A 22,570-nucleotide genomic window follows, 5' to 3' on the forward strand; every position below is an offset into this window, starting at 1 on the left:
GCCTGCATGCAGAGCTTTGTAGGACTGTGGCTGCTTGTCAGAGCAGCTGGTTTTTTCACCTTTGCCCTTGAATCTGATTCACAGCTGCACTTTTGAATGTGCCAGGATAGGCTTCCTGGGCTGCAAGAAAAGTACTTCCGTATGATACAGTTCCAAAATGGTATACATATTATGTGCAGAAAGTCACTTGTCCACTAAGTGACCGCAACCAATATGGCATAGGAATAAGCCCCTGGGCAGAGTATATTTTGCATCCTCCCTTGTCTCATGCCACCCCAGGATACTCCCATTATTTGATTTTTATGTATGCTGCAGTTTATAGCAGTTGCTTGCAGGGGCTGGCTGCTCCTAGAGCTTTTGATTAGAGGCAGGAGGATTCCGACAAAAAGAGATGGTGTAGTAAAATTTGGAATTTTGTGGACAGTCTGGTCTAGCTTGGGTCTAGTATCAGAAGGTTTTTAAAACTAGCAACATTCCCCTCTAGACTGTAAGCATCTGGGTCTTCCAACAGGACATTTAAATATTTTGCAAAGTGACAACAAAGAACATTCAGTAATAAAACCCACACTGGTGCTCACTGTTGTTCAAGTACAGCCTGCTGAAACGTTGTGCCACTTTGTCACGGCTGAAATGTAAGTCCACTCTGCGCCTGCTAAAGAAAGCCATTACAGCAAACTGCTTCCTGGACTATCAATTTATAGCAGGGAAATGAGTAATAATTTCTTTGGTCAAAGCTGCAGAGAGATTAGTTCTGTAACACACAATATACCAGCTGGAGACATGCCAGGGCATAAGGGTTAAAACCAACCAAATTCCTAATCCTGGTGAATTAGGGCATTATTAAAATACATGTCTAGCTGTACAAATCTAGGTACAAGGGGACAACGGGACCTCTCTGAGAGCACTACACTGCCCCCAGACACTGGGGAAGCTTCTCCTCTTTTTGTCTTCCCTCTTTTGCCTTCTCTGATTAGCCAGACTCCAGATGCTTTAAAGAGGAAAAAATGTAAGACTACAGATTAATTGCTCCTGCGCTGTCCCCAAAATGTGGGTTCCTGGTCAACTCACTATTTACAGACCTCCTGTTTGTAGTGCATGGGGATCAGCCTTCTCAGTGCTTCCTCAACAGCAAGAGGGGGGGGTAATACTGTGACCAGAGACTGAACAAGGTAGGATGGATCTCCTGCAGTGCTTGAAAAGATATCTCTCAACACAATCATTTTTAAGACATCATTTCTTTATTGCCTGTACTCTACTTGCACACTAAGAAAACATGCCTGTTGTACATTAAGGTTGTACATTAAAAAAAGAACAAACACAGGGTAGTTATTGCTATTGCAAATATGACAGCACTGATGAGGGTAATACATAGGGTGGCCTGTATTTGTGTGTCAGCTGTGTTTCACACCTTTGTCTTTCATGTGCTCTGTACGCAGTGTGGGATGTACATGTTCAGGGTACGTTTGCAGATTTAATACTGCTCTGTCTTCCTTCCAAATCCTGCTGTTGCAGGTAAGTAAACGTTAGCATTGCTGCTGTGCCCTGACAAAAGTTGTCCGTTAATAGTCAGCGCCACTCCTAATTAACCTGCCATGGTGAATGATGCAGAGGTATCACTGGCAGCAGCTCCCCCAAGTCGTGTAGTGGGTTTGGTCTGTTCAGTGGGTGATAATGTCTGTGCTCCTTCATGGCCACGCTGGCTGGAAAGCCAGAAAGCCACATTTGAGTGTAGAGTACAGGTGCTTTCTAAAAACAGAGAGCATTTCCCTTCCCAAACGTTTTTTTCTTGCAAACACGGATAGTTTTAGTGGCAGCACTGCTGGTGTTACTCTAGACTCCACACCAGCAGCCCTGGTTCTTTCAGAACCTCCTCCGACTTTCCTCATTTCAGTCTCTGGAAGGCATTACTGCAGTTAAACACAGCACGAACCACAGCCAGCCAGAGGTAAAGAGTCAGTAGGAACTTAGCTTCAGCTATTCCTTTTAGGCAGGAATCCTGCTCTTCCTGAGGAAACCGTCCTCTTTCCATCAGAAGTAAAGGGCACTGGGTAGGGGACCATGGAAATTCTTTGTAACACTGATGAGCCATAAGTGACTCAGAGCACTTTTCCTGCATGGGGTATTCCAAGAGAAATTTGCACAATGACCAGACATTCAGAGTAATCACCTTATCCCAAGAGAGGAAAGACAGTGAATAAACATACGCCTTCCCTGTGTTGCAGAGTTGGGTGGACTGCTTCACAGCTGCAATATCACATCTTGCACCTAAAATGTCAAACTCACATGCAGAAACAGGCTCAAAGAAGAAAGGGAACAGGGCATTATAAATGAAGCTTATTTGGTCCAGCTTTAAGAGCAACAGAGCTACAAAACAGAAAGCATCATGCCCCAGAGAACAGCAGGGGTTTCATGTCTGGGCACAGCGGCAGCTACGCAGAGAGACACACTTTTGGGGCCAGCTCCTACCTCAGCCTGTGCCTTCCCTTTGCCCTGCTTTGCTCCACTCCTCGGTGGCAAAAAGGGCCCTTCTCAACAGGAGCAGGTTTAGTCCTGCTTCTTCTCAGGCCTTTCACCACACAAGTGAGGTTATTACACTTCGCACAGGCAGCATTGCTTCCAGCCCTGTGATTAAGCTAGCAGGGTGGGATCTTTCAGTATGGCAGATAAGTCTGTTCCCAATTACTAGAGAGTTGTCAGGAAGGGATAAGAGAATGGGAGGAAATGCGAAACATTCAGCCTCAAAACAGGCTATAAATGGCTCCCCCAGTATGTACAGCCCAGCTCCTGCAACGGATTATGAATCAGCAGCACATGCCAGTGCCTGTGAGTCCCAGGGCAACTGCTCTGTCTTCTGTAAACAGTGAGAGAGAGGGACAGTGACAATGTCTATTAGGGTAATGAACTGAAGAAAGCCATGAGCGTAACTTGTTTTATCAGGTCATAATATATCCACATATGGAATCAGTTAACTACAATGCTGGCAAGTTAAACCACATTTTGCAGTAAATACAAGGCCTGATCCAGATCCTACAGGAACCGATGAAGGTTTCCCTGTGACCACAGCAGGCTCTCAACTGGGCTCTGCTCTTACAAAACCAGGTGGAAATGCTGCTCTTTGAGATAGATGCGTCACTACCTAGAACTAGCCCAAATTTAGAATAATTTATCTCTTACAATAAAATTCTATTTAACACAGCACCCACTATGTCCTCCACTCTGCTGCTAAGGCACTTCTTTTCCAGAAAGAAAGAACAAGACTTCAAGATCAAAGCAGCAGAGGTTTTCAGAGACCAGGGCTGTGTGCAGAGCTGGGAAATGAAACAGTGCAAATCATATGCACATTCTGTTGTGATTTAGTGCCTTGAAATTCCCAGATGACAAAACACTGCAGCTTCCCGAAATATCTGCAAAGCTGATAACATCAGATTCTGCTTGCTCAAGAGGAACCCCAGCTTCATGAAACAAGAGACACAAAACACTTCTCTTGCTGACACACCGTTGTGCCTTATATGCAGCACCCTTTCCTCCTGCTGACATCTTCCAGATGCAGGGCATTCTCCCTCTGCCTGTCTTCTTGTGCTGTCAGTAACCTGGAACAAGCAGCACAGAACAAGAACACAACCTGATTACTGAGATCTTCCTGTCAAGGTATTTGGCTCTGCCCTTTGCTCCCAATCAGCCAGTGACGTTTAGGATTGTAAAAAATGAGTGGGCCAAAGACCAGACTTCTCTGGAAGCTGGGCTAGATAAACCATACACAGAAAACAAGCATGAATTTCCAGGGAACAAGGAAAGAAACTGGACACATACAAGATCTCAGTACATAATAATGAATACTCTTTATCATTCCTATCAGATGTAGTGAGGTTCAGAAGAAACCTCATTGCTCTCTATAACTACCTGAAAGGAGGTTGTAGAGAGGAGGGAGCTGGCCTCTTCTCCCAAGTGACAGGGGACAGGATGAGAGGGAATGGCCTCCAGCTCCGCCAGGGGAGGTTTAGGCTGAACATTACGAAAATATTTTTCACAGTAAGGGTCACTGGGCACTGGCAGAGGCTGCCCAGGGAGGTGGTTGAGTCACCTTCCCTGGAGGTGTTTAAGGCACGGGTGGACAAGGTGCTAAGGGAAATGGTTTAGTGTTTGATAGGAATGGTTGGACTCGATGATCCGGTGGGTCTCTTCCAACCTGGTTATTCTATGATTCTAAGAGAGGACAGCATGGCTTAGTAGTCAGAGCACCAGATCGGGGCATGAGTGGGCTATGCCTTATTCCCAAGCTCCCACATGGAATCCTGGGCTGTTTGTCTCATCTGTCTGGGCCATCTTTGGCAGCAGCATAGTAATAAACCACGCTGAAGGCACAAGGTATGGGAGATGTGATTTACCTAGCTAGTAAGTAAATTATTCCAGCTCATGAACAGCTAAGTGCTGCTGTGAATTTAACAGAGATGATGCAGCAGCAAGTGAAGGGATAAAGGCAAACAAAACGGTATTTTTCTTGCAAGATTTCAGAGACTTTTATCAAAACTACTTGCTTTTTTAAAAGCTAAAAATCTTAGAGCACACTTCTTTCAGCCTCACAAAGTGTTTTATCTCCCTTTAAAAACATTGCCACCAAAATATCACATTCTGTATAACACTTCATAAGATAAGGAAATAAAAATCCTTACAGGTGCATGCAGACTTCAAACTGAAAATACCAACTTAAAATCTGGGTTAGTACACAAGGTTTCTGTAATTAAATATTCAAATTAAACTCCCAGTCTTTCAACAGCTGCCTCTACCAGATGAAGCTTTGCATGTGATAATGTCCAGTCTACATTTGGTGCTCTCCAGGCACAGAAGACCAGCATCTGAAATAAGGGGGAAGAGCATATTGCTCCAAGTCTCTTTTGTGACATGGCAGAAAGACAACTACCTCTTATTGCACATTCCCCAGGAAAGACCACAACAATCATCCCCAGCTGGGGAAATATCCCATGGTGACCATTCCCATTTACTGACCTGGCCATGTGCAGCATGGGCTCCATGATGTTATGGCCTGTCAACGCACTGCACTCGTAGAAGACAGCCTTGTATTCCTGTCAGAGAGCACAGCAAGTGTCCATGTTGGCTGCCAGTTCTCCCCCACCATTCGCCCTTACCCCTGGGAACTGGTCCACCGCTGCCAGTGGGAACTCTGAGAGCAACTGGGGCCAGGAGAGCGGCTGTTACCACCCAGCTGGGGTGCACACTCTGCTCGACCCAGAAAAAGAAACTGCTTTTCAAGCAGTGGGGGCCCAGCCAGACTTTCCAAAACGGAACACTGGGGGAATTACTAGGGAAGAGGAACTTCTGCCCAGATTACTTGGATTCCCTTCCCTTTCATACTGCGGAGTCCGGAAGACGGGGAACACCTCTGAAATCTTGCCTCCCCCCACCCAGGGGCCAAGGTACCAGTGGGAATGCAGACAAGAGAGTGAGGAAGGAGGCAGGGTGATTTTACAGAGCATGCATTAGGGGAGTTCTCAAATGGGAAAAGAGCCACGCATCTTGCCCTCAGAAAGACAGTGTCACTGTAAGGAGGCATCAAACCTCAAGAGAAATGCATGCACGTGCCTCAAGAGCTATTATCTGCCACATATCGGTCACGACAGTCATTCTCCCTGGTACCAGAAGGACCTCAGTACATGTTTGCACTGGGGAAACAAGGGCCAGCGTGGGGGGAGAGGGGAGGTACCGTGCTGGGAAATGGCTCCAAGAAGGGCTTCCTGGCAGCCAGGCTGCCCTGCTTACAGCTGGGGGGAGGCTGCAAAGTAGGTCGAGCAGCAGAGCACAGAGTCACACCTTTGCCAGCCTTTCCCCCTCCACCCTGGGTACATTCCGGGTCTCCCTCTGCACAGCATCCATTTTATTTCCAAGTAGAAAGACCACAGCTCCATCCTCAATACCTTCCTGCAATAGAAACAGAGTACAATATGCTGGAAACTCAGATGAGGGCAGGAAATATCTTTAAGCAGATCACGTTCCAGCTTATGGAAACAAGACTTCCAGTGGCAGCAGGATCAGGCCCTTTAGTTCATTAAAGGGCCATCCCTCAAATAGCCCCAGGGATCTGTGGAAGGAAGCTTAAACTATGGGAATGCATTTCAAATGTTCAGTATGTACAATTGGGATGCTGAGAGAAGGGAGACAGGACCTAAATTCTTCTCTGGGAAATAACAAACCTGAAGAAAGGAATTTGCCCCATAGGCTGCTGGAAATTTAAATTCAGGCCGAGCTTCTTATTAAGTTTCATAATTTTTGTGTGTAAGTGCGGTACCGTCTGTCTGATGTGCTGTCCTAAACTCAACCATTCCTTGCTGAAAATACACTAGCCAAGCAAGCTAAGCAACTTTAAACTGTTGTATAGGGTCTCTGTAGGAGATGTTATTCCTAGGTGACTCCTGGAGCCCACTACCTTCAGTAAAACTCCCTCTAGTTCCACTGGCTCACTAGAACATCACTGGAGTAAGGAGTGCAGAACAAGGCTCGGAGTTATTTCCACATTTGACTGCACTGGATGACTTATAGTACCTGAACAGCTTCAAAGCAATATAAATGCTAAGATGGGGAAAGGAAAAGAAGAGAGATCATTAAAAGTTACAGATTACAAGTGCTTTGATTTTCTGTGTGCTCAGCTTAGCCTTCTTCGAAGAAGGGAGCCTGATTTTCAGATGCTGGTTAGTTTTGAAAATCTTAACCTTTGATCTTTCAGAATCCAAAGAAATTGCTAAGTGTTTGAGTTCCCTCCCAACAAGCCTGTGGAAATTAATAACATTAGAAAACTCCAATTTATGCTTATTCATTTCACTTAGATCTTGATTTTTGAGACACAATCAAAGCAAAAACACCCTTGACACTTTCCACTCAGCTCTGAGTCATCTACACACAACTTATTTAAACTCTACAAAGAGTCGTATTTTTATCTCCCCTAGCAGATACAAGCCTCTCTTTTCCTGAGTTTGAAAATAAAAAGCAGGGGAGAAGAGTACAGCACTAATGCATAGTCACCAAATACAGAAGAAAAGAAAGAAAAGGAAAAAAACCCAGCTGTTAAAGTTGAAGAAAATGAGAGGAAAAAAGCTACTACTGATATTTCAGTCTTATCTAGGAATTTCAAAGCAGAGTAAGGATGCAATAGTGCAGAGTGCTGTGCATGCAGGCTGCAGGTCTGAGTCGAAACACACCAGGGCCATCTCTCTTTCCTGGGCATAGGCTGGACACTGGGAGATCTCCTTGCCTGACTGCAAGTGTGACGTGACCACGTCTAGGAGATGTTGCCCATGCACATGCACTGGTCACAAACATACACTATGATTTTGGCACGTCTCATCACTTTCTGGCGTGGAAACAGCCATCCCTGACTTAATGGGCTACCATTGGATTTGGTATCTTCAATAAGAAGCCTCGGTCCCAAACTGACTACCAAAAGCAGGACCCATATTATTTGTTTTGATTGTTAATCTTCCCAATATCAACAAGACCTCCTGAGGCAGTGGAGTATGTTGCTCCCAGACAGACACTTGGAGCTGGCCTGGAGTGAGGCAGTGGCACCACCACCTGCGTTAGAGAGCTGAGGCCCCGCTCTCACCTGGACGCTGCTCATCCAGTTCCTCACTGCCATGAAGGAGCACTCGGCTGTAATGTCATACATCACCAGAATCCCATCCGCCTTCCGGAAATACTGCTTGGTAATGCTCCGAAACCTGAGCCCAAACAAAACCAAAGGCACTCTCAGAACCATGCCTATGTAATGACAAGAAACAATGGTATTATTTGTCTTTTAGTGCAGGCTCTCTGCAAGTCCTGGCAGCCCTTGTGTGAGATGTGTCCCCAGGGGATGATGTGCACAGACCAGTCAGAGATAGGTCAGATCCTTGCACCTTTGAGGCAGGCCAGGCAGCCATGGGTAAACAGAAGGCTTTCCAAATGCATGGTGCTGAGAAAGCAGGAAGGAAGATCTTCGCAAGTCAGAAGGAAAGAAACAGAACAGTCTGCTTAGGTGGGATAGGAAAAGGTAATTGTCTGTGAAAAGGGAAATAGATGGAAAAAACATGACCGTTCTCTGGAGTCTGGAAGAATCTGCAGACTAAACTGCACTACAGTATAAACCAGGCATGCATAATGTTTGCCCCAGTGTGGTCAAAACAGCAATTAAGTTCTCAGCATCAATACAGCAAAATCTGTTTCAAATTTTAAATCTATAAAGCAATACCATCATGCATAAAATGAGCAGTTAGGCACGATTTCCAGGAGAAACTCCCACCAGACATTTACTTTGCCCTGTGGGTACCAGTAAGAATCACAGACTTGTATTTTGGGAATAAATTCCAACAAAAACCACACCAAACTTAAAGTCTGCAAGCAGTTTGTGACAAGGGCGTGATATAACCACATTGATTGCAAACCAACAGAAGTAAAAGCAACACAAGTACTGAGATTTCATTGGAGAGCACAGGATAACAAGCTCTCCTATTCTATTAAGAGCCAAGAAAAACTACAGCAAGTAGTGACCCTCCTGAACTCTTCAGATGATTGTCTGAAGCCTGTTCTTTCTCACTACAATAAAAGTATAGCATTCAGGCAACTACACAACAGAGAAAGCACAGACTGTCTTTGGCAATCGAAGCGCACCTCTGGAACTACAGAACAGAAGAAACAGAAGAAACATCAAATATAGCTTGGACTATTTTCAGGGAAGTTGCCAAGGAGTTCTCCTTGCACACTCCTCTATCTCTTCCATAGGGTATTCAGAGTTGGACACTTCCAGTTAGAAGTAATTAATATTTCTTTAGAGGTAAGAGAAGTTTTTGCTTCTTCCCAGGTCTCCTATTCAGTATCATGACTATGCCAAGTTCTTTGTTGCAAGTACACGTCTAAGATCTGCTAATGCTGCAGGGGCCTATCCTAAAGGTTCTTCTGCAGAGACAATACATTGAATTTGGCCTCTAATGAAATCTGACCTTCGTAAAACATCACATTTTGGGTCATAACTCCCCTTACTTCTCAGTTTCAGCAGTGATTTAACCACAGGAGTTTCCTCAAATAAAAATTACTATTTATTCAGCACACAGCTTGATTTTGGAAGAAATAGTTTGTTTTTCAATAATACTCCTACTTAGTACATTCCCACCAGGTCCACATGATGTGGCTGACTGAGGCAGCTAGCATCATTACTCTGTTGGCACAGCTCAGGATTACAATATTCCCATGACCTTGGCTGCCTCCTGAAGGCCTGCCCCCATAACTTATTTAGCCAAAAATTCCAAGTACTTATTTTCGCCAGGCTTTTGAGGTTAACGGCCCCCTTGAAATAGCTTTTCATCATCAGCTTCAAAATTCATCCTAAGTGAAGTGTAATTCATATAAAAGGAGTGGTGGGCCTTTATCTCTGGTTGCAGATAAGGGTCCTATGTTCCTCACCAACTGTACTGATAACATCCAGTGATGGCCCAGGCATTGGAAACCAGAAGCCTTCAAATGGGGAACCTGTTTTCACTGTTGCAAAAAGCTACACTGCCCCTCTACCAAGGGTTAGGGCTTCCGCACATCTATCAGCAGAACAGAGTGGAAGGGGCCAAGAACCCTATTGGCAGAGTCCCCCAGGACTGTTCAAACCAACTTCCCCACAGATCAAGGTAATTCAGCTGGCTTTGTCTAAATCAGATCTGGAAAGGTTCATACACTCCTTTCCACCCTCTGAATAGCAAGTGGTGTTTATCAGCCGGAGACAGCAGTAGCACGACTGAATCTGAGAACAGGATGTCTATCCAGAGCCTTTTCTTCTTTCCTGATCTGCAGTCCTGTCCTGCAGTTTTTCCCAGAAGCTGACTGACACAGGAGAGCTTTCAGAGTTAAAGGAGCTTTTAACTCCATGCCGTATAGTGATTTATGGATAGACTATCCGTAGCCACAAGCATGCACGTCAGACATATGGAAAACTACTTTTCTTCCATCAGTACTCAGAGCAATTTCCCTGAGCCCTGCTTCACAGCCACAGCTTCTGAAAATCCCCAAAACAGATCTTTGCTGAAAGTTCGGCACTGGAAGAGCTACTGCGACCTCTCTGGTCCTTCTGAAGCTAACAGTTTTCTCAGAGACAGAAACCAGGTGCATGCATTCTTTACCTTTCCTCCTGTTTTCTACACTGAGCCTGGCAGTAGGGCACTGTCACAGAAATTGCTTACCTTTCTTGTCCAGCTGTATCCCACAGCTGTAAGGCTACCTGGGTGTTATCCACCATCAAACTTTTCACCTGGTAATCGATACCTGTCAGGAAGGTAACAGTGATTGGATAGGGAGAGAGCAGCTTGCCACTGCAAAGCCAATGGCCAGTATCAACACTATTTTGTTCAGAGAAATTCCAAGATTAATTTGAAATTGGGCAAGGGATCATCTTTATCTTAGCTGGGGTAAAATATGGGCAAAACCCATGTGTCCAGGCTGACTTTCCACCCTCCATAGCCAGATGAGTCAGGAACCCTATTACTTACCAATGGTTGCATTGAGCTCAGCCAAGAATCTGTCATAGCAGAAGCGGTGGATGAAGGAACTCTTCCCAACACCAGAGTTCCCTACAAACACTACTTTAAAGATGCGGTCTGGGGAACAGTTGGCTGGTTCCACTGCCTGGAGCTACAACAAAAGAAAGGAACACAGTTTTGAAAAGCCCAGCTTCAGACTGTGCTTTGATTTCGGCACTGAACCACTGCACTATAAACCTATGGAGCTGGAGTTAGATGGGAAGAGAGTCAGAAACCCCCAAGCGCCTGTTAGCAGGTGTTTGAGGAAAAAACTCAGGTTAAAAGACTCACCCTGGTTTCAGTGCCAACAGGCTGTCCTCTAGGAGGCAATGGAGCATCACCTAATCCATCTGCATTTTTTCTATGGTCAGCGTCACCCTTCAAAGTCATCTTCGACCGCTCAGCATCTGCTGCCAATGACCATCTCTCCTTGTCTTCGCTCTTCTCTCCAAAGTTTGTGCTGCCTCCTTCTGTCTTCAGCCATGTCCCACTGTCTGGGAAGTATTTACAGTTCTTCCTGTTAGGTTCTTCCACTGCCACATCCACAAGGAAGGTGAATGGAAGGTCTGCAGAGGCCAGTTGTCTGTCCACAGGCACCACAAATAGGGTGGAAGGGTAGTGGGGGAGAGGGGAAAAGAAGGAGGTTGCAAATCCCCAAGACAACCAATGCGATGCAGTTAGTGCATATGCAACACTTGCAGGAACTCTACTTCATACATACTCATACTCCCTGTGACTAAAGCATCAGCAGCACCCCTAGGGAAGGAGAGGCAGCTCACCTGAGCTATGCTGTACTCATATGTGCTGACATATGCTTCATTAATTGTAATAAAAAAATCCACCTTCCACATATTTCAAGGTTTCTTTGCCCCCCACTACTGAAAAAGAGGCAAAGCATACAACGGTAGCAAAAGGAAAAACATTTAAAAAAAGAAAGGCAACTACTCTGCCCCTCTGAACATAAGAAGAGATAAGAAAGGTTTTGAGGTTAGCAAAATCGGTTTTGACTGCAGGCAATAGAGCGAGGGCTGGCTGTTCATCCTTGGGAGGCCACACGCAGTACGCACGCATGTTACAGCCTTCTGCTGAAGGCATGCAGCCACGCTCCGGGAAACAAGCCCATCACTTCCAAACTCTCCTGTAGCAGAGTCTGACTGAGCTCAGGCAGCAGAAACCTGGGGCAGGTGTGCAAATGGCAGTGAGCATGCTCACACCAGGGTCACTCTGCCTGAGGTTGGCTCTGCTCTGAGCTGCATCTATGCCTGGCCCAAGATAAGGGAGAAGAGAGCTAAAAGCTGTATGCTTTATAAAGCTTCTAGCCAGTCATACCATACTCTCAATGGCAAGAAATCCCCAGGACCAGGCTCTGGCAGTGGGGAATAGGTGTTGCACTGCCTGTGACTACACAAGAGCAGGCTGATGCACTTTGTTCATTGGGATAGAGCTGACATGGTGATTGGAGAAAGTCTTCAAAAGAACAGCTAGAATAACTACTGGAGTAATTGCCGAGGAGCAAGGGAGCATCTTAATTTTGCTTTGGCTTTTCATGGTTAAAGAACTAGACAAAGGGAGTAAGAAATCTTAGAACTCAAAGGGGGTTTATCAATGTGTAACTCCATTGCCTTCATTGGCCACCAGATTGCATTTGAAAGCAAATTAGAGAAACCAGAGGATTACTACAGTTGGTCTCTTCAAAGGCAGCACTTCCAAACTCTCTCAGCAATGTTTTTCTCTTGCTACTAGGGCAGGAATCAAGGCAACAACTTTGCTCTCTCACTCCTGCAAGTACACCTCACCAGGGCTGCAAAATTCACCTGCTACCATGTCTATGCTTTTTCTGTGAGAAAGAGCTCACATTCATGGTTGTCCTCCTTGCATCCACCCCAAATGCCTTCCCAGAGCCAGACCAGCTGGAAACTCTCTTCACAGAAAATAGACATCCTCCTAGGCTCAGGCTCAGGGAAACAGCCCCCAGCTCCCAGGGCAGGCAGGAGTAGCAGCAATGAGAGGCTAAGACTCAAAAGCCTCTTCTGGGGTTAGGGGAGAGAAAGGGACAAGCACGAAGTTTTCTGAACAGTGACAGACACATTTGCTTGCCCCTGGCTAGTGTGCCAGGTGTCTTCATAGGTGTGGAGGGCGATGGGCTCGATGAACCCACTTGGAGCTGGGCCCTCTCCTTGAGGCTTTCAGCTGCCAGAGAGACCACAAGCCTTTTGCAGCTCCTGCCCTCTCCCATGGCCCAGGGATCTGGGCACTGGCATGGAGTGTCAGTGGGCAGCGTTTCTGCCTGAGGAAGTGATGATCCAGTAATTTTATCAGGGTTGTCTGACTCCATCAGAGGCAGCCTTCATGATTCCCATTCCATGAGCACTCCCACGGCATTGAGGTTTGCTTGCCCACTGCTGCACGCAGAAGCAGCCCAGAGGGGTGCCACTCCCTGTGGAAATTGGCTAACAGCATCCTCAGCTTCATGCTGAGCCAACACCATCTGATGCCAAGAGGCCACAGTCAAGCTGCACCCCACGCATCATGCTCCCAAAACCAGCCAGCACCAGTGTGGGAGAACTAGACACAGGACACAGCTCGACTGACAGGGTACTCCAGAGAGCAGACTGACACCACAAACACAACACAGACGTTCATCTAACCGTTTGATTGGCTTGTCATCCAGTGGATAACTGCTAAGCACTGACCCCTTCTTCAACAGGAGCTTTTTGCTCTGAGGTGCCTGGAAGTTGAAAAGAGAAGGGATGAACAACGCAGTTAGGACCCAGGAACCTCACTAGCCCCAGTTCAACCACTCGCCACCTCCACAGACCACCCTGAGGAGGTAATGCTGGAGCCATGCAGTGGTAGTGCCCCATCAGCACGCTTTAACAGGGGTTGCTTTGCTCAGTTCAGCTCATTTAATTCATACAAGAACGTAACACTTGCTGCTTTCCCCTTTACAACAAAATCCATTCAACATGGGGAGGCCCCAAACCGAACTCTTCTTTTAGCCAGCCAGAGCTTTTGTTTCTGTGGCTTTTTCTCCACTTGGTCTCACTGCTGAATCTCTTTCCCCACCTGCTGTTTTATTATGCTGACGTTTTGTGGGACAGACAAATTTCTCCTTCCTCAAAAGGCACCAGTGCCCCTCCTGCACCAGGACTCATCCAGAGCTGCAGGTGTACCATGGCAAAGGAAGGACATCACTCTGCAAAGGACAACGCACATGCTCTGCTTTACACAAATGTCCCTCTCTGTGTTTTCCTCCTACTTACCTCAGGCCACACAGTTCACGCAGCCAGTGTTTACTAGCTCCCTAGAGAAGGAAAAAGGAGGAAAACTCTTCTTCCAACTCTCTTCCACCCCCCCCCCCACGCAGCAGCTTTGTCATCCCCAGCAGAGTCAAAGATGAGCAACTTGCCTGAGATCAGGCAGGAAAGCCTGTGGCAGAGAAAGGACTGACATGTCAGCTCCCCCAAATGCTGTGCTAAAGCCTAGACCACCATCAACTCCAAATGGACTGGCTAACTGCTCTGACCACACACAAAACAAAGTGAGAGACTGTGTGGCAAGGTGTCTGCTGCCTCAGCGCTGGAGGAAAAGGGAGATGTACTCACTCTAATGCATCCTCACAAGTTATTTCTGGTGGGGAAAGAAGTGTTTGCAGCCTGTCAGATATGCAGCAGTTTTGAACTGACCAAACCCCTGCAGCTCTGGACAGTCTCCCTTCGTGCTGCCCACAGCCCAGGGGAGGACTATGAAGATTATTTCTCCAATAACTCCTGGCTTATTTTAAAAGACAAAAAATTGAAAAGCTGCTCTGTTGGCCAGAACTCCCCAGATGCCTTTACTGCAATGCAGTCCAACAAATGGATATAGTCTGGATTCCACAGAGGACCTCACCCACCTAGGAATTTCGAGGGGAAAAAAAACCCCAAAACCCCAGAACTTTTTTTTTTTTTTTACTTATAAAATTGGCGGTCAAGAGAAGCCCCACCCACAGAAACAAACCAGCACCAAGAGGCTCACGACCATGGAGCACATATCTTCCAAGGCAAAAGACCGCCAAGTGCATAGCAACCCTTTGGTAAACATTGATATCAGACTATGGTTCAGCCAAACAGTGGTTCCCCAGTGAGGATGGAGGAGGAACTTTTCAGGGTTTGACTGGGTTCACTCAAGGGGCACTCACTAGGCACACAGAAACAAGGAAATCAGGTCAAAGCCCACTGGAGCTGAGTTGCAAGCTTCAAGTCCCCTGCAGCACAAAGGGACACCCAGGCAATCTGCTACGGCACCAGCCTACACGTAGAGGGAACAGCCTGAGGAGTACGTACCTGGGTAAGAAAGAAGAAACAACGGGGCATATTTTGCCATTGGTTCTGCCATGCTTTATTGGCCTGACAGGTGTGTGTAACATTTGGCTTTTTATGGGGATGGTAAAGGGACAGAAGTGACATTACAGCTATACAACACACGATGGCAAAGATTCCACAACAACAACAGCACAGCACATGTACAAACATTTTTGATGGGAAAGATTCTGGTTCATCAGTGAAATACAAATATGTGTCCAATTTAGTCCAAGTCCCAGAACACTCTTCATGATAAGCAGACATGAAAATTGCTCTGTCAACACGCAGCGCACAAGCATAATTCCATGAACAAATAGGTGTGAAACTGAACCCACAACCCTTGGGTCTTAAAAGCACCCAGCAGTGGTTTGCACACAGGCAGAAATAGTCACACATTGCTATCTGTGACCTAACCACCAAACAGCTCCCCACAGTCCATGGGGCCATAGTCTTCCCAAGGCCAGAAGCTCTTACAAAGAGCAATGTATTAAGCTGGGCACTGAGAAGTGCAAAGGAGCAGCGCCTGGCTTGCAGCAGCCTCTGACAGCATCTGGGTTGCTATCAGCTGCATATTGCCCAACTCCTCTTTCCAACCACTTCAAAATCTTTGCTATGAAAGAGCCACCATCACACCTTCATTTCACAGAAATAACACCACTTCTTCCAGCACTAACAGAACATATTACGGCCTTGGGTTTCTTTTTAGCCTGTAAAAGCCCTGATAGTCTCTGGCAGACAGCATGTCACATGCACTAGAGATCCCCATCAGAAGGCTGGACTCTCCTTTTTGCTGCTGCAGGGAAGTATTGCTATTTTTTCTCCCCCTTACACTGGGACAGGCTAGACAGCAGATCTGCTTGCGTATGATGATAGCAGCATCTCTGTGATCCCTTGGAGTTCTGCTTTCATGTGGACTGAAACAAGAGTGGCCAACAAGATGTCCTGGCTGACAAAGGAAATAATCCTTACTCCAGTCCAGGCTTCATCTGCCCAGCATAACACAGCCTTGCCAGATAAGCAATAGTGGTAGGGGGACTTCACCCTGCTGACCCATCCCTACTGCCACCACAGAGAGAAGGGAGAAAGCTCCTCTATACTATGTCTCTCTGTTTGGTCCACCTGTAAGTGTCATGTTTCAGAGCAGCATTGAGCAGGTCCTAGCAGGGGAAAAGGAAAGAATAGAGGAGAAACAGGCAAGCTTTGCACACACAGACATACATACCTGAACCATGGTCTCCATGGGCCACCTGTCCCACCCACAGGAACCCAGAAGCCGAAGAAGCAGTACGCATGTGAAGAAGAGAACGAACTATTTCTTTTGCCCGCTTGCACTGGACTCTGCTACAGAGTGACTGTGTTTACTACTTTTCCAAGACAGAGTAGGAAGCTCTGGTGCACACACACATACTTAGCAACTTTTAAAAATGCAGAAAGAGGATGGAAAGAAAGAGGGGCTTGGAAAGAAAAGGCACTGGGAAAGAAAAGGGGGTGCGAAAGAAAGGATAAAAAGGTAATCTTTCAGATTTCAGAAACACAAAGGCATACACCTCACCTCAATCCAAAACAGTTACTGAAGTTGTTTTACACAACTGCTGCTCCACTTAGAAAACTCCAGCCTCTGCCCAAACAGGTTGGCTCATCATCTATCTGGGCACCATCCCTGTGCTTCCTTCCACATTCCCTTACACACCGACCCTCTCACCGCCTACCACTGCCTGTCCTCACCGCAGACTGCTACTTCCAGACCTCCACGCAGGGCATGGCAGCACAGCAGGCAAAGACACCTGGTGGCAGGGATGGGTCCAAGAAGAGCACAGAGTAGCCTTGCCAGTGATATTTGGGAACATAAAGACTTTTTCATTAAAAAACTCTAAGAATTAAAATAAGTCACATATTTGTACTTATCCTGGATACTTAGAAAGACCAGAGGTGGAGCTGACTGTTCAGATGCCAGGGATCCCCTGCTTTCTCCTAGTCCTCTGACAAAAGGTTCACTTCTGCACCTCCACCCCAGCAGAGTTCACAGGAATGGGGACCTGCCCTGAAGGAACAGCTGAAAACATCTGCTACAAACTTAAGAGGTCAGAGAAACTCCACAACCTTCCCATGCCCCTCCACCCCGAGTCAGCTGGCAGCACATCTGGGCATCCATCTTCTTCCTCACCACCCAGCTCCAGGAATGAATCTAGCTTCTCTCCCCTCCTTGCCCAGTGCCTGTCGCAATGCACAGACCCCGTATCACACATGGGGCTGCATGACAGTCACAAGCTGATGTGCCATGGGTTAAACCCAGACAGCTGGCAACATCACCCAGCAGATCTTGTCTTCATCATGGGCAGAGAGGTGCTGCGAAGTCTGTATTAGCCACCAAAAGAGTCCTTGTGAGCTCATGTCATTGCCCCCCGTGGAAGTGACAGGCCCCTGAGTGGTGACAGCAACAGCAGCAGATGAAAGCAGGGCGGTTGGGTATTAGGATTTTCTTTCTTAGACTAACCGGCTTCTTGGCTTCAAAAGCCTCTCGCTCATCTCGAAGTTTCTTGTTCATCTCTCTGCTCCAAAGGAAGACACAGAAAAGACACAATGAAGCACTCATCAAAAATGGAGGAAAGACCAACATTTGAAAGCTAGAACAGAAAGGGAGCTTAAGACACAGATAAAGATGTTATTTATTGCCAGATATGTTGACATTTCCATGCATCCCAGCCCAGGTAACAGGTTCCACGTAGTCCCCTTCGCCAGCAGGAAAGACTAAATTCCTGTAGCAGAGGGATTACTTGGTGAAATAACACAGCCTGGTCTCTGCCAGAGCTGGCCAGATAGCACAACTCTCTGTGGACCTAGAAAAATAAGCAGTGTCTGAGCACTGCTTGGATACACTTCCTTAGCTTTCCGTGGAGAAACGAGCACAGAGCTGAAACCTCAGCCCCTTATATGCACAAGAGCTCAGCATTTCCCCCAGCTCTGTCCTTACCTGAGGAGCTCCAGCTGCCGAAGGAGGCTTTGTTTCTCTTTCTGCATGTTCTTGGAGACTCTAAACACATCCCTGAGCAAAGGGGATTTTAAAAGGGGAAATAATTACTAGGAGAAGAAATATAAAGATCCCTTTCTCAGGGACACCACTGATATTCTTAAAGATAAGTGCCTGCCTTATGCTAGGAGGACTCAGAGGAGGCAGCACTGCCACAAGAGATGGGATGGCTGGATTGTGCCCCAGCTCTCCCATTCTCTTCCAATGTGAGGGCAGGCAACCCATTTTCTCCTTTCACACTCCATTTTCTTCAACTGCTACAGATGGGAAAGATGCTCACTGCCATCTGGATCTGAAACATCCCAATCTTTTAGCTAAGTATTATTAGATTAAGCACAGAAACAGGAACACAAGTGATTAGAGGAAGATCTCTAGGGACTTTACAGAAGCAATGGTGAACTGGAAAATACATGGAGAAGACGCCTTCTTTAGGCTGAAGGACACATGTATTTTTTACAGTGCTTTTCTACCCGAATATCAACTAATACGTCCATCTCCCACTAAACACAGGTGGAAGTTAGCAGTATCACTCGCTGTTTAGGCCCATGAGACCTGTAGGATGCTACTTTTCCTCAAGAAGACAGGCAATCCTCTGATGAGATCAAGGCCTCTACTTCTTTAACTACCTGCCCACCCTTCCATCTCTGCCTGGGTCTCTGCCCTAACACTCTCTTCCCTGCCCATTCCCACCTGTCCTTCTGCTCTTGATCAAGCTTAGCATCTTTCTGGAGCTTCTGTAGTTGTCCCTTAACTGCCTCCAGCTCCCATTTGCTTTTCTCCAGCTCTTCCAGCAGGTTTTCATTCAGGTGCCGGAGCCTCTCATTCTGTACACGTGCCTCCAGCTGCTCTGAGTTCAGAGACTGTAGCTGATGTTCCAGCTGCAATGGGAAAGGAGAAGGAGGGGTTATACACAGAAAGGAAGGGTTTGGTGCTGCAATCAAGCCTGTAAAAATAGGCTGAAAAGGCAGATGTAACCAACAAGGTGGAAGGGAGGTAAAACACAGCTTAGGTCTACCGGACCACCAGTGGGCACCAAGAAGGTGAACTAGAAGCAATTATTTCTCATTGTGCCAGCACTGGGAGCAAGCAATGCAATTAGGCAGCCACAGTTGAGGAAGCACTTCAGGCAGCATGAGGAGCTCGCTGCTGGCAGGCACTGTAGAAATCAGAGTGCAAACAACGGTCAAAGGAGAACTGGAAAAATTTGGGTGGAAGCAGAAGTGTGCCTGTTGGGACTTAAGTACAGTTGTTGAAATGCATTCTCTAGTCTGGGGGCTTCCTGAGCCCATGGCAGATGAAAGAGCTATATACCGAGGTGCTAGGGATATCTTACACTGCATCTGGAAAGTCAAGTGATTGGGTGACCTCACTACTGTTGGAGACAGGACATCAGACAAGAGATGTTTAAATGCCACTGGGGCACAACAGCACTCCAGGCATCACAAGATCCCAGCACAACTAGCAAGCCTGATTTGAGAAGTTCAAAGCCTGCTATTGTGTATTCAACCAGTGATCCATTTCATAGAATCATAGAATCACCAGGTTGGAAGACACCAACCGGATCATCAAGTCCAACCATTCCTATCAAACACTAAACCATGCCCCTCAGCACCTCATCCACCCGTGCCTTACACACACACCTCCAGGGAAGGTGACTCAACTACCTCCCTGGGCAGCCTGTTCCAGTGCCCAATGATCCTTTCTGTGAAAAATTTTTTCCTAATGTCCAGCCTAAATCTCCCCTGGCAGAGCTTGAGGCCATTCCCTCTTGTCCTGTCCCCTGTCACTTAGGAGAAGAGGCCAGCTCCCAGGCTAAACAACCCCAGCTCTCTCAGCCGCTCCTCATAAGGCCTGTTCTCCAGCCCCTTCACCAGCTTCGTTGCTCCTCTTTGGACTCACAGATAGCTCCTCACAAATAGCTGGCACAGCCTAGGAAAGAGTCAAAGACAGATGCAGTAGTCAAACCCATCCATCTCAGAAGACAAAAAGGGCACCTCAGGAAGGATCATAGTGACACTTCAATATCTACTCAGCCATACAAGCTGAGTAGGGCCCTCTGCTGAAGCTGGTGCTATGCAGAAATTATGGTGCCTATCTGAGAACTTACAGAACCAAAATGCTTGCAGCCAGAAGGGAGGACCAGGAACCAGTTCTGACAAGTGCACTAGGTGGCAGAGTCAGCCTCCACACTGATACCATCAGCTTGTCTTTTCATAGAATCATAGAATCATAGAATAACCAGGTTGGAAGAGACCCACCGGATCAAGTCCAACCATTCCTATCAAACACTAAACCATGCCCCTTAGCACCTCGTCCACCTGTGCCTTAAACACCTCCAGGGAAGGTGACTCAACCACCTCCCTGGGCAGCCTCTGCCAGTGCCCAATGACCCTTTCAGTGAATTTTTTTTTTTCCTAATTTCCAGCCTAAATCCCCCTGGCGGAGCTTGAGGCCATTCCCTCTCGTCCTGTCCCCTGTCACTTGGGAGAAGAGGCCAGCACCCTCCTCTCTACAACCTCCTTTCAGGTAGTTATAGACAGCAATGAGGTCTCCCCTCGGCCTCCTCTTCTCCAGGCTAAACAACCCCAGCTCTCTCAGCCGTTCCTCATAAGGCCTGTTCTCCAGCCCCTTCACCAGCTTTGTTGCTCTTCTCTGGGCTCACTCCAGAGCCTCAACATCCTTCTTGTGGTGAGGGGCCCAGAAACGAACACAGTATTCAAGGAGCGGTCTCACCAGTGCCGAGTACAGAGGGAGAATAACCTCCCTGGGCCTGCTGGTCACGTCGTTTCTGATACAAGCCAAGATGCCATTGGCCTTCTTGGCCACCTGGGCACACTGCTGGCTCATGTTCAGTCGGTGTCAACCAACACCCCCAGGTCCCTCTCCTCCAGGCAGCTTTCCAGACAGACTTCTCCTAGTCTGTAGTCCTGCACTTGGGGCACAACAACCCTATGCAGTGCTACAGACTAGGAGAAGTCTGTCCCTTTGCAGAGCCTCCCTACCCTCCAGCAGATTGACACTTCCACCCAGCTTAGTGTTGTCCATTTTCTCCCAGCCTACCTTCTCTCCTTCTCAAAGAGAAAGTAAAGGAGCACAATGTGGCACAAAATGAAGTACTTTTTTCTTGCTACCCTGCTCTCTGCCAGAACACACATGTAACAGTTGTGAGCAGGAGTGAACAGAGCTGACCTTTCCCAGTCCTTTTGATATCATGGAAAATTTGAGCATGACCACGTACAGTGAGCAGTGGAGTTGAGACTAAGGATCAGCAACTGCTGCCTACAGCCTTTGGAGCTTTCAATAACCAAGGGGACAGGCTTTAAGTAAAGCGCCTGCCCCTCCCTAATAAATCTCTGTCACACACAACTCTCCCATTTATGTGATATGAACATGGAACCAATACCATAGAATAGCAGGATCACAATACTGGTCTTACACCACAAGGGGGACCTGATCATCCACATAACTCTGAGGCTCCTCTATGGGCATCAGAAATGTCCAGTCTCATGAGTGTCCACGTAGCCCAGTACTCTGCCTTGACCCATAGCAGGATGATGTGCTACCTAGGAAGAGCATGCCTGGACATTCCCTGTCTATTCCCCTCATACACCTGCAGCATCTCTGGTCCCTGGACTAGGGATGTTAAAGGCCACATCCCTGACTATTCCTCCTTTTAACAAAAATGTTGTCTGTTTGTTTGTCCAATTTGCTTTTGAATTGCTGATACTGCCTGCCTCCTCTGGAAAAAAAAAAAAAATCCAGAAGTTCACTAATCTCTGTGTAAAGAAGTATGAGAAGTATGTTTTTCTAAATCAAATTCATGCTGGTCTCACTGACTGTCCCTCACCTCTGCTGTTGCAGGATTTAGGGAATAACAGTTCTATGTGGACCTTATCCATCACCTTCTTGGGTCCATAAAGCTCACTTATATCCCCCCTCAGTTTCCTCCTCTCCAAAACCAAGTCTAAGGCAGATGTTCCATTTCCTTAATCATAGTTCACTCTACCTTCATACTCCAGAAGGACACAGCAGAGAATAGAACTGCACACACAAGTTAAGGCACATCAAGGGTGTGGGCAGCAGGAAAATTACACCCTCCATCTTATTCTCAATATCCTTCCTGATGGTACTTAACTTTTGCTGACTTCTCCAGCTGCTGCACAATGAGCTGATGATTTCAGAGAAGTCCTATTTCATTCACATTGCAGCTAGGTATCCAACGTGGATACCCTCAGTCACCAGCACCTCACAGGTACCTCCCATGATTTGTTTATATGGGAGTCACGTCTCAGTTCTTCAGACAAGAGAAGAAAAAGATATCTAGAAGGGACCATCCATACAAATGTCTATGTCAGGGCCAGCACACTAAAGGAAAGTTTCTGCTTTGATCTTCTCTGTGACTGATTAAACACTATGTCATTAGGTGTGGAAATACAAATGTAGAGTACGTACAGCTCCAAGTGTTACAAAACTGTTTGCTTTAGGTTATTTTGGAGCAGCCAGAAAACACCAAGTAGAGAAATTTTGCTTTTATATGTACATACACAGCTTTCCTACACAACACAAGAGGCTCCAAACTCACAACTGCCAAATTTTTATCCCGGCTTCCTTGCCAAATAGTTATTGTACAACTGAGAGGAAGACTGTGCCAAGAG

At 46.8% G+C, this 22,570-nt stretch overlaps 1 protein-coding gene across 3 annotated transcripts in view; it reads right to left on the reverse strand.

The window, feature by feature from the left end:
* Positions 1-1,251: 1,251 nt before the first annotated feature.
* CRACR2B (calcium release activated channel regulator 2B) overlaps positions 1,252-22,570 on the reverse strand; it is a 33,089-nt gene continuing 11,770 nt past the window's right edge. For 2 of the 3 annotated variants that reach the window (XM_069857757.1, XM_069857756.1), the window contains 11 exons: positions 18,606-18,793; positions 17,859-17,930; positions 17,382-17,511; positions 13,193-13,272; positions 10,836-11,127; positions 10,515-10,656; positions 10,209-10,290; positions 7,613-7,727; positions 5,827-5,934; positions 5,005-5,081; positions 1,252-3,590 (listed from right to left, as the gene is read on the reverse strand). In XM_069857757.1, coding sequence (XP_069713858.1) covers positions 3,506-3,590; positions 5,005-5,081; positions 5,827-5,934; positions 7,613-7,727; positions 10,209-10,290; positions 10,515-10,656; positions 10,836-11,127; positions 13,193-13,272; positions 17,382-17,511; positions 17,859-17,930; positions 18,606-18,793 — 1,371 coding nt within the window. In that variant the 3' untranslated portion in view covers positions 1,252-3,505. The remainder of the gene's footprint in view (positions 3,591-5,004; positions 5,082-5,826; positions 5,935-7,612; positions 7,728-10,208; positions 10,291-10,514; positions 10,657-10,835; positions 11,128-13,192; positions 13,273-17,381; positions 17,512-17,858; positions 17,931-18,605; positions 18,794-22,570) is intronic. The other variant, XM_069857758.1, reaches the window with a different exon arrangement.

The sequence above is a fragment of the Phaenicophaeus curvirostris genome, chromosome 5, assembly GCF_032191515.1.
Source record: "Phaenicophaeus curvirostris isolate KB17595 chromosome 5, BPBGC_Pcur_1.0, whole genome shotgun sequence".
Taxonomy (NCBI): Eukaryota; Metazoa; Chordata; class Aves; order Cuculiformes; family Cuculidae; genus Phaenicophaeus; species Phaenicophaeus curvirostris.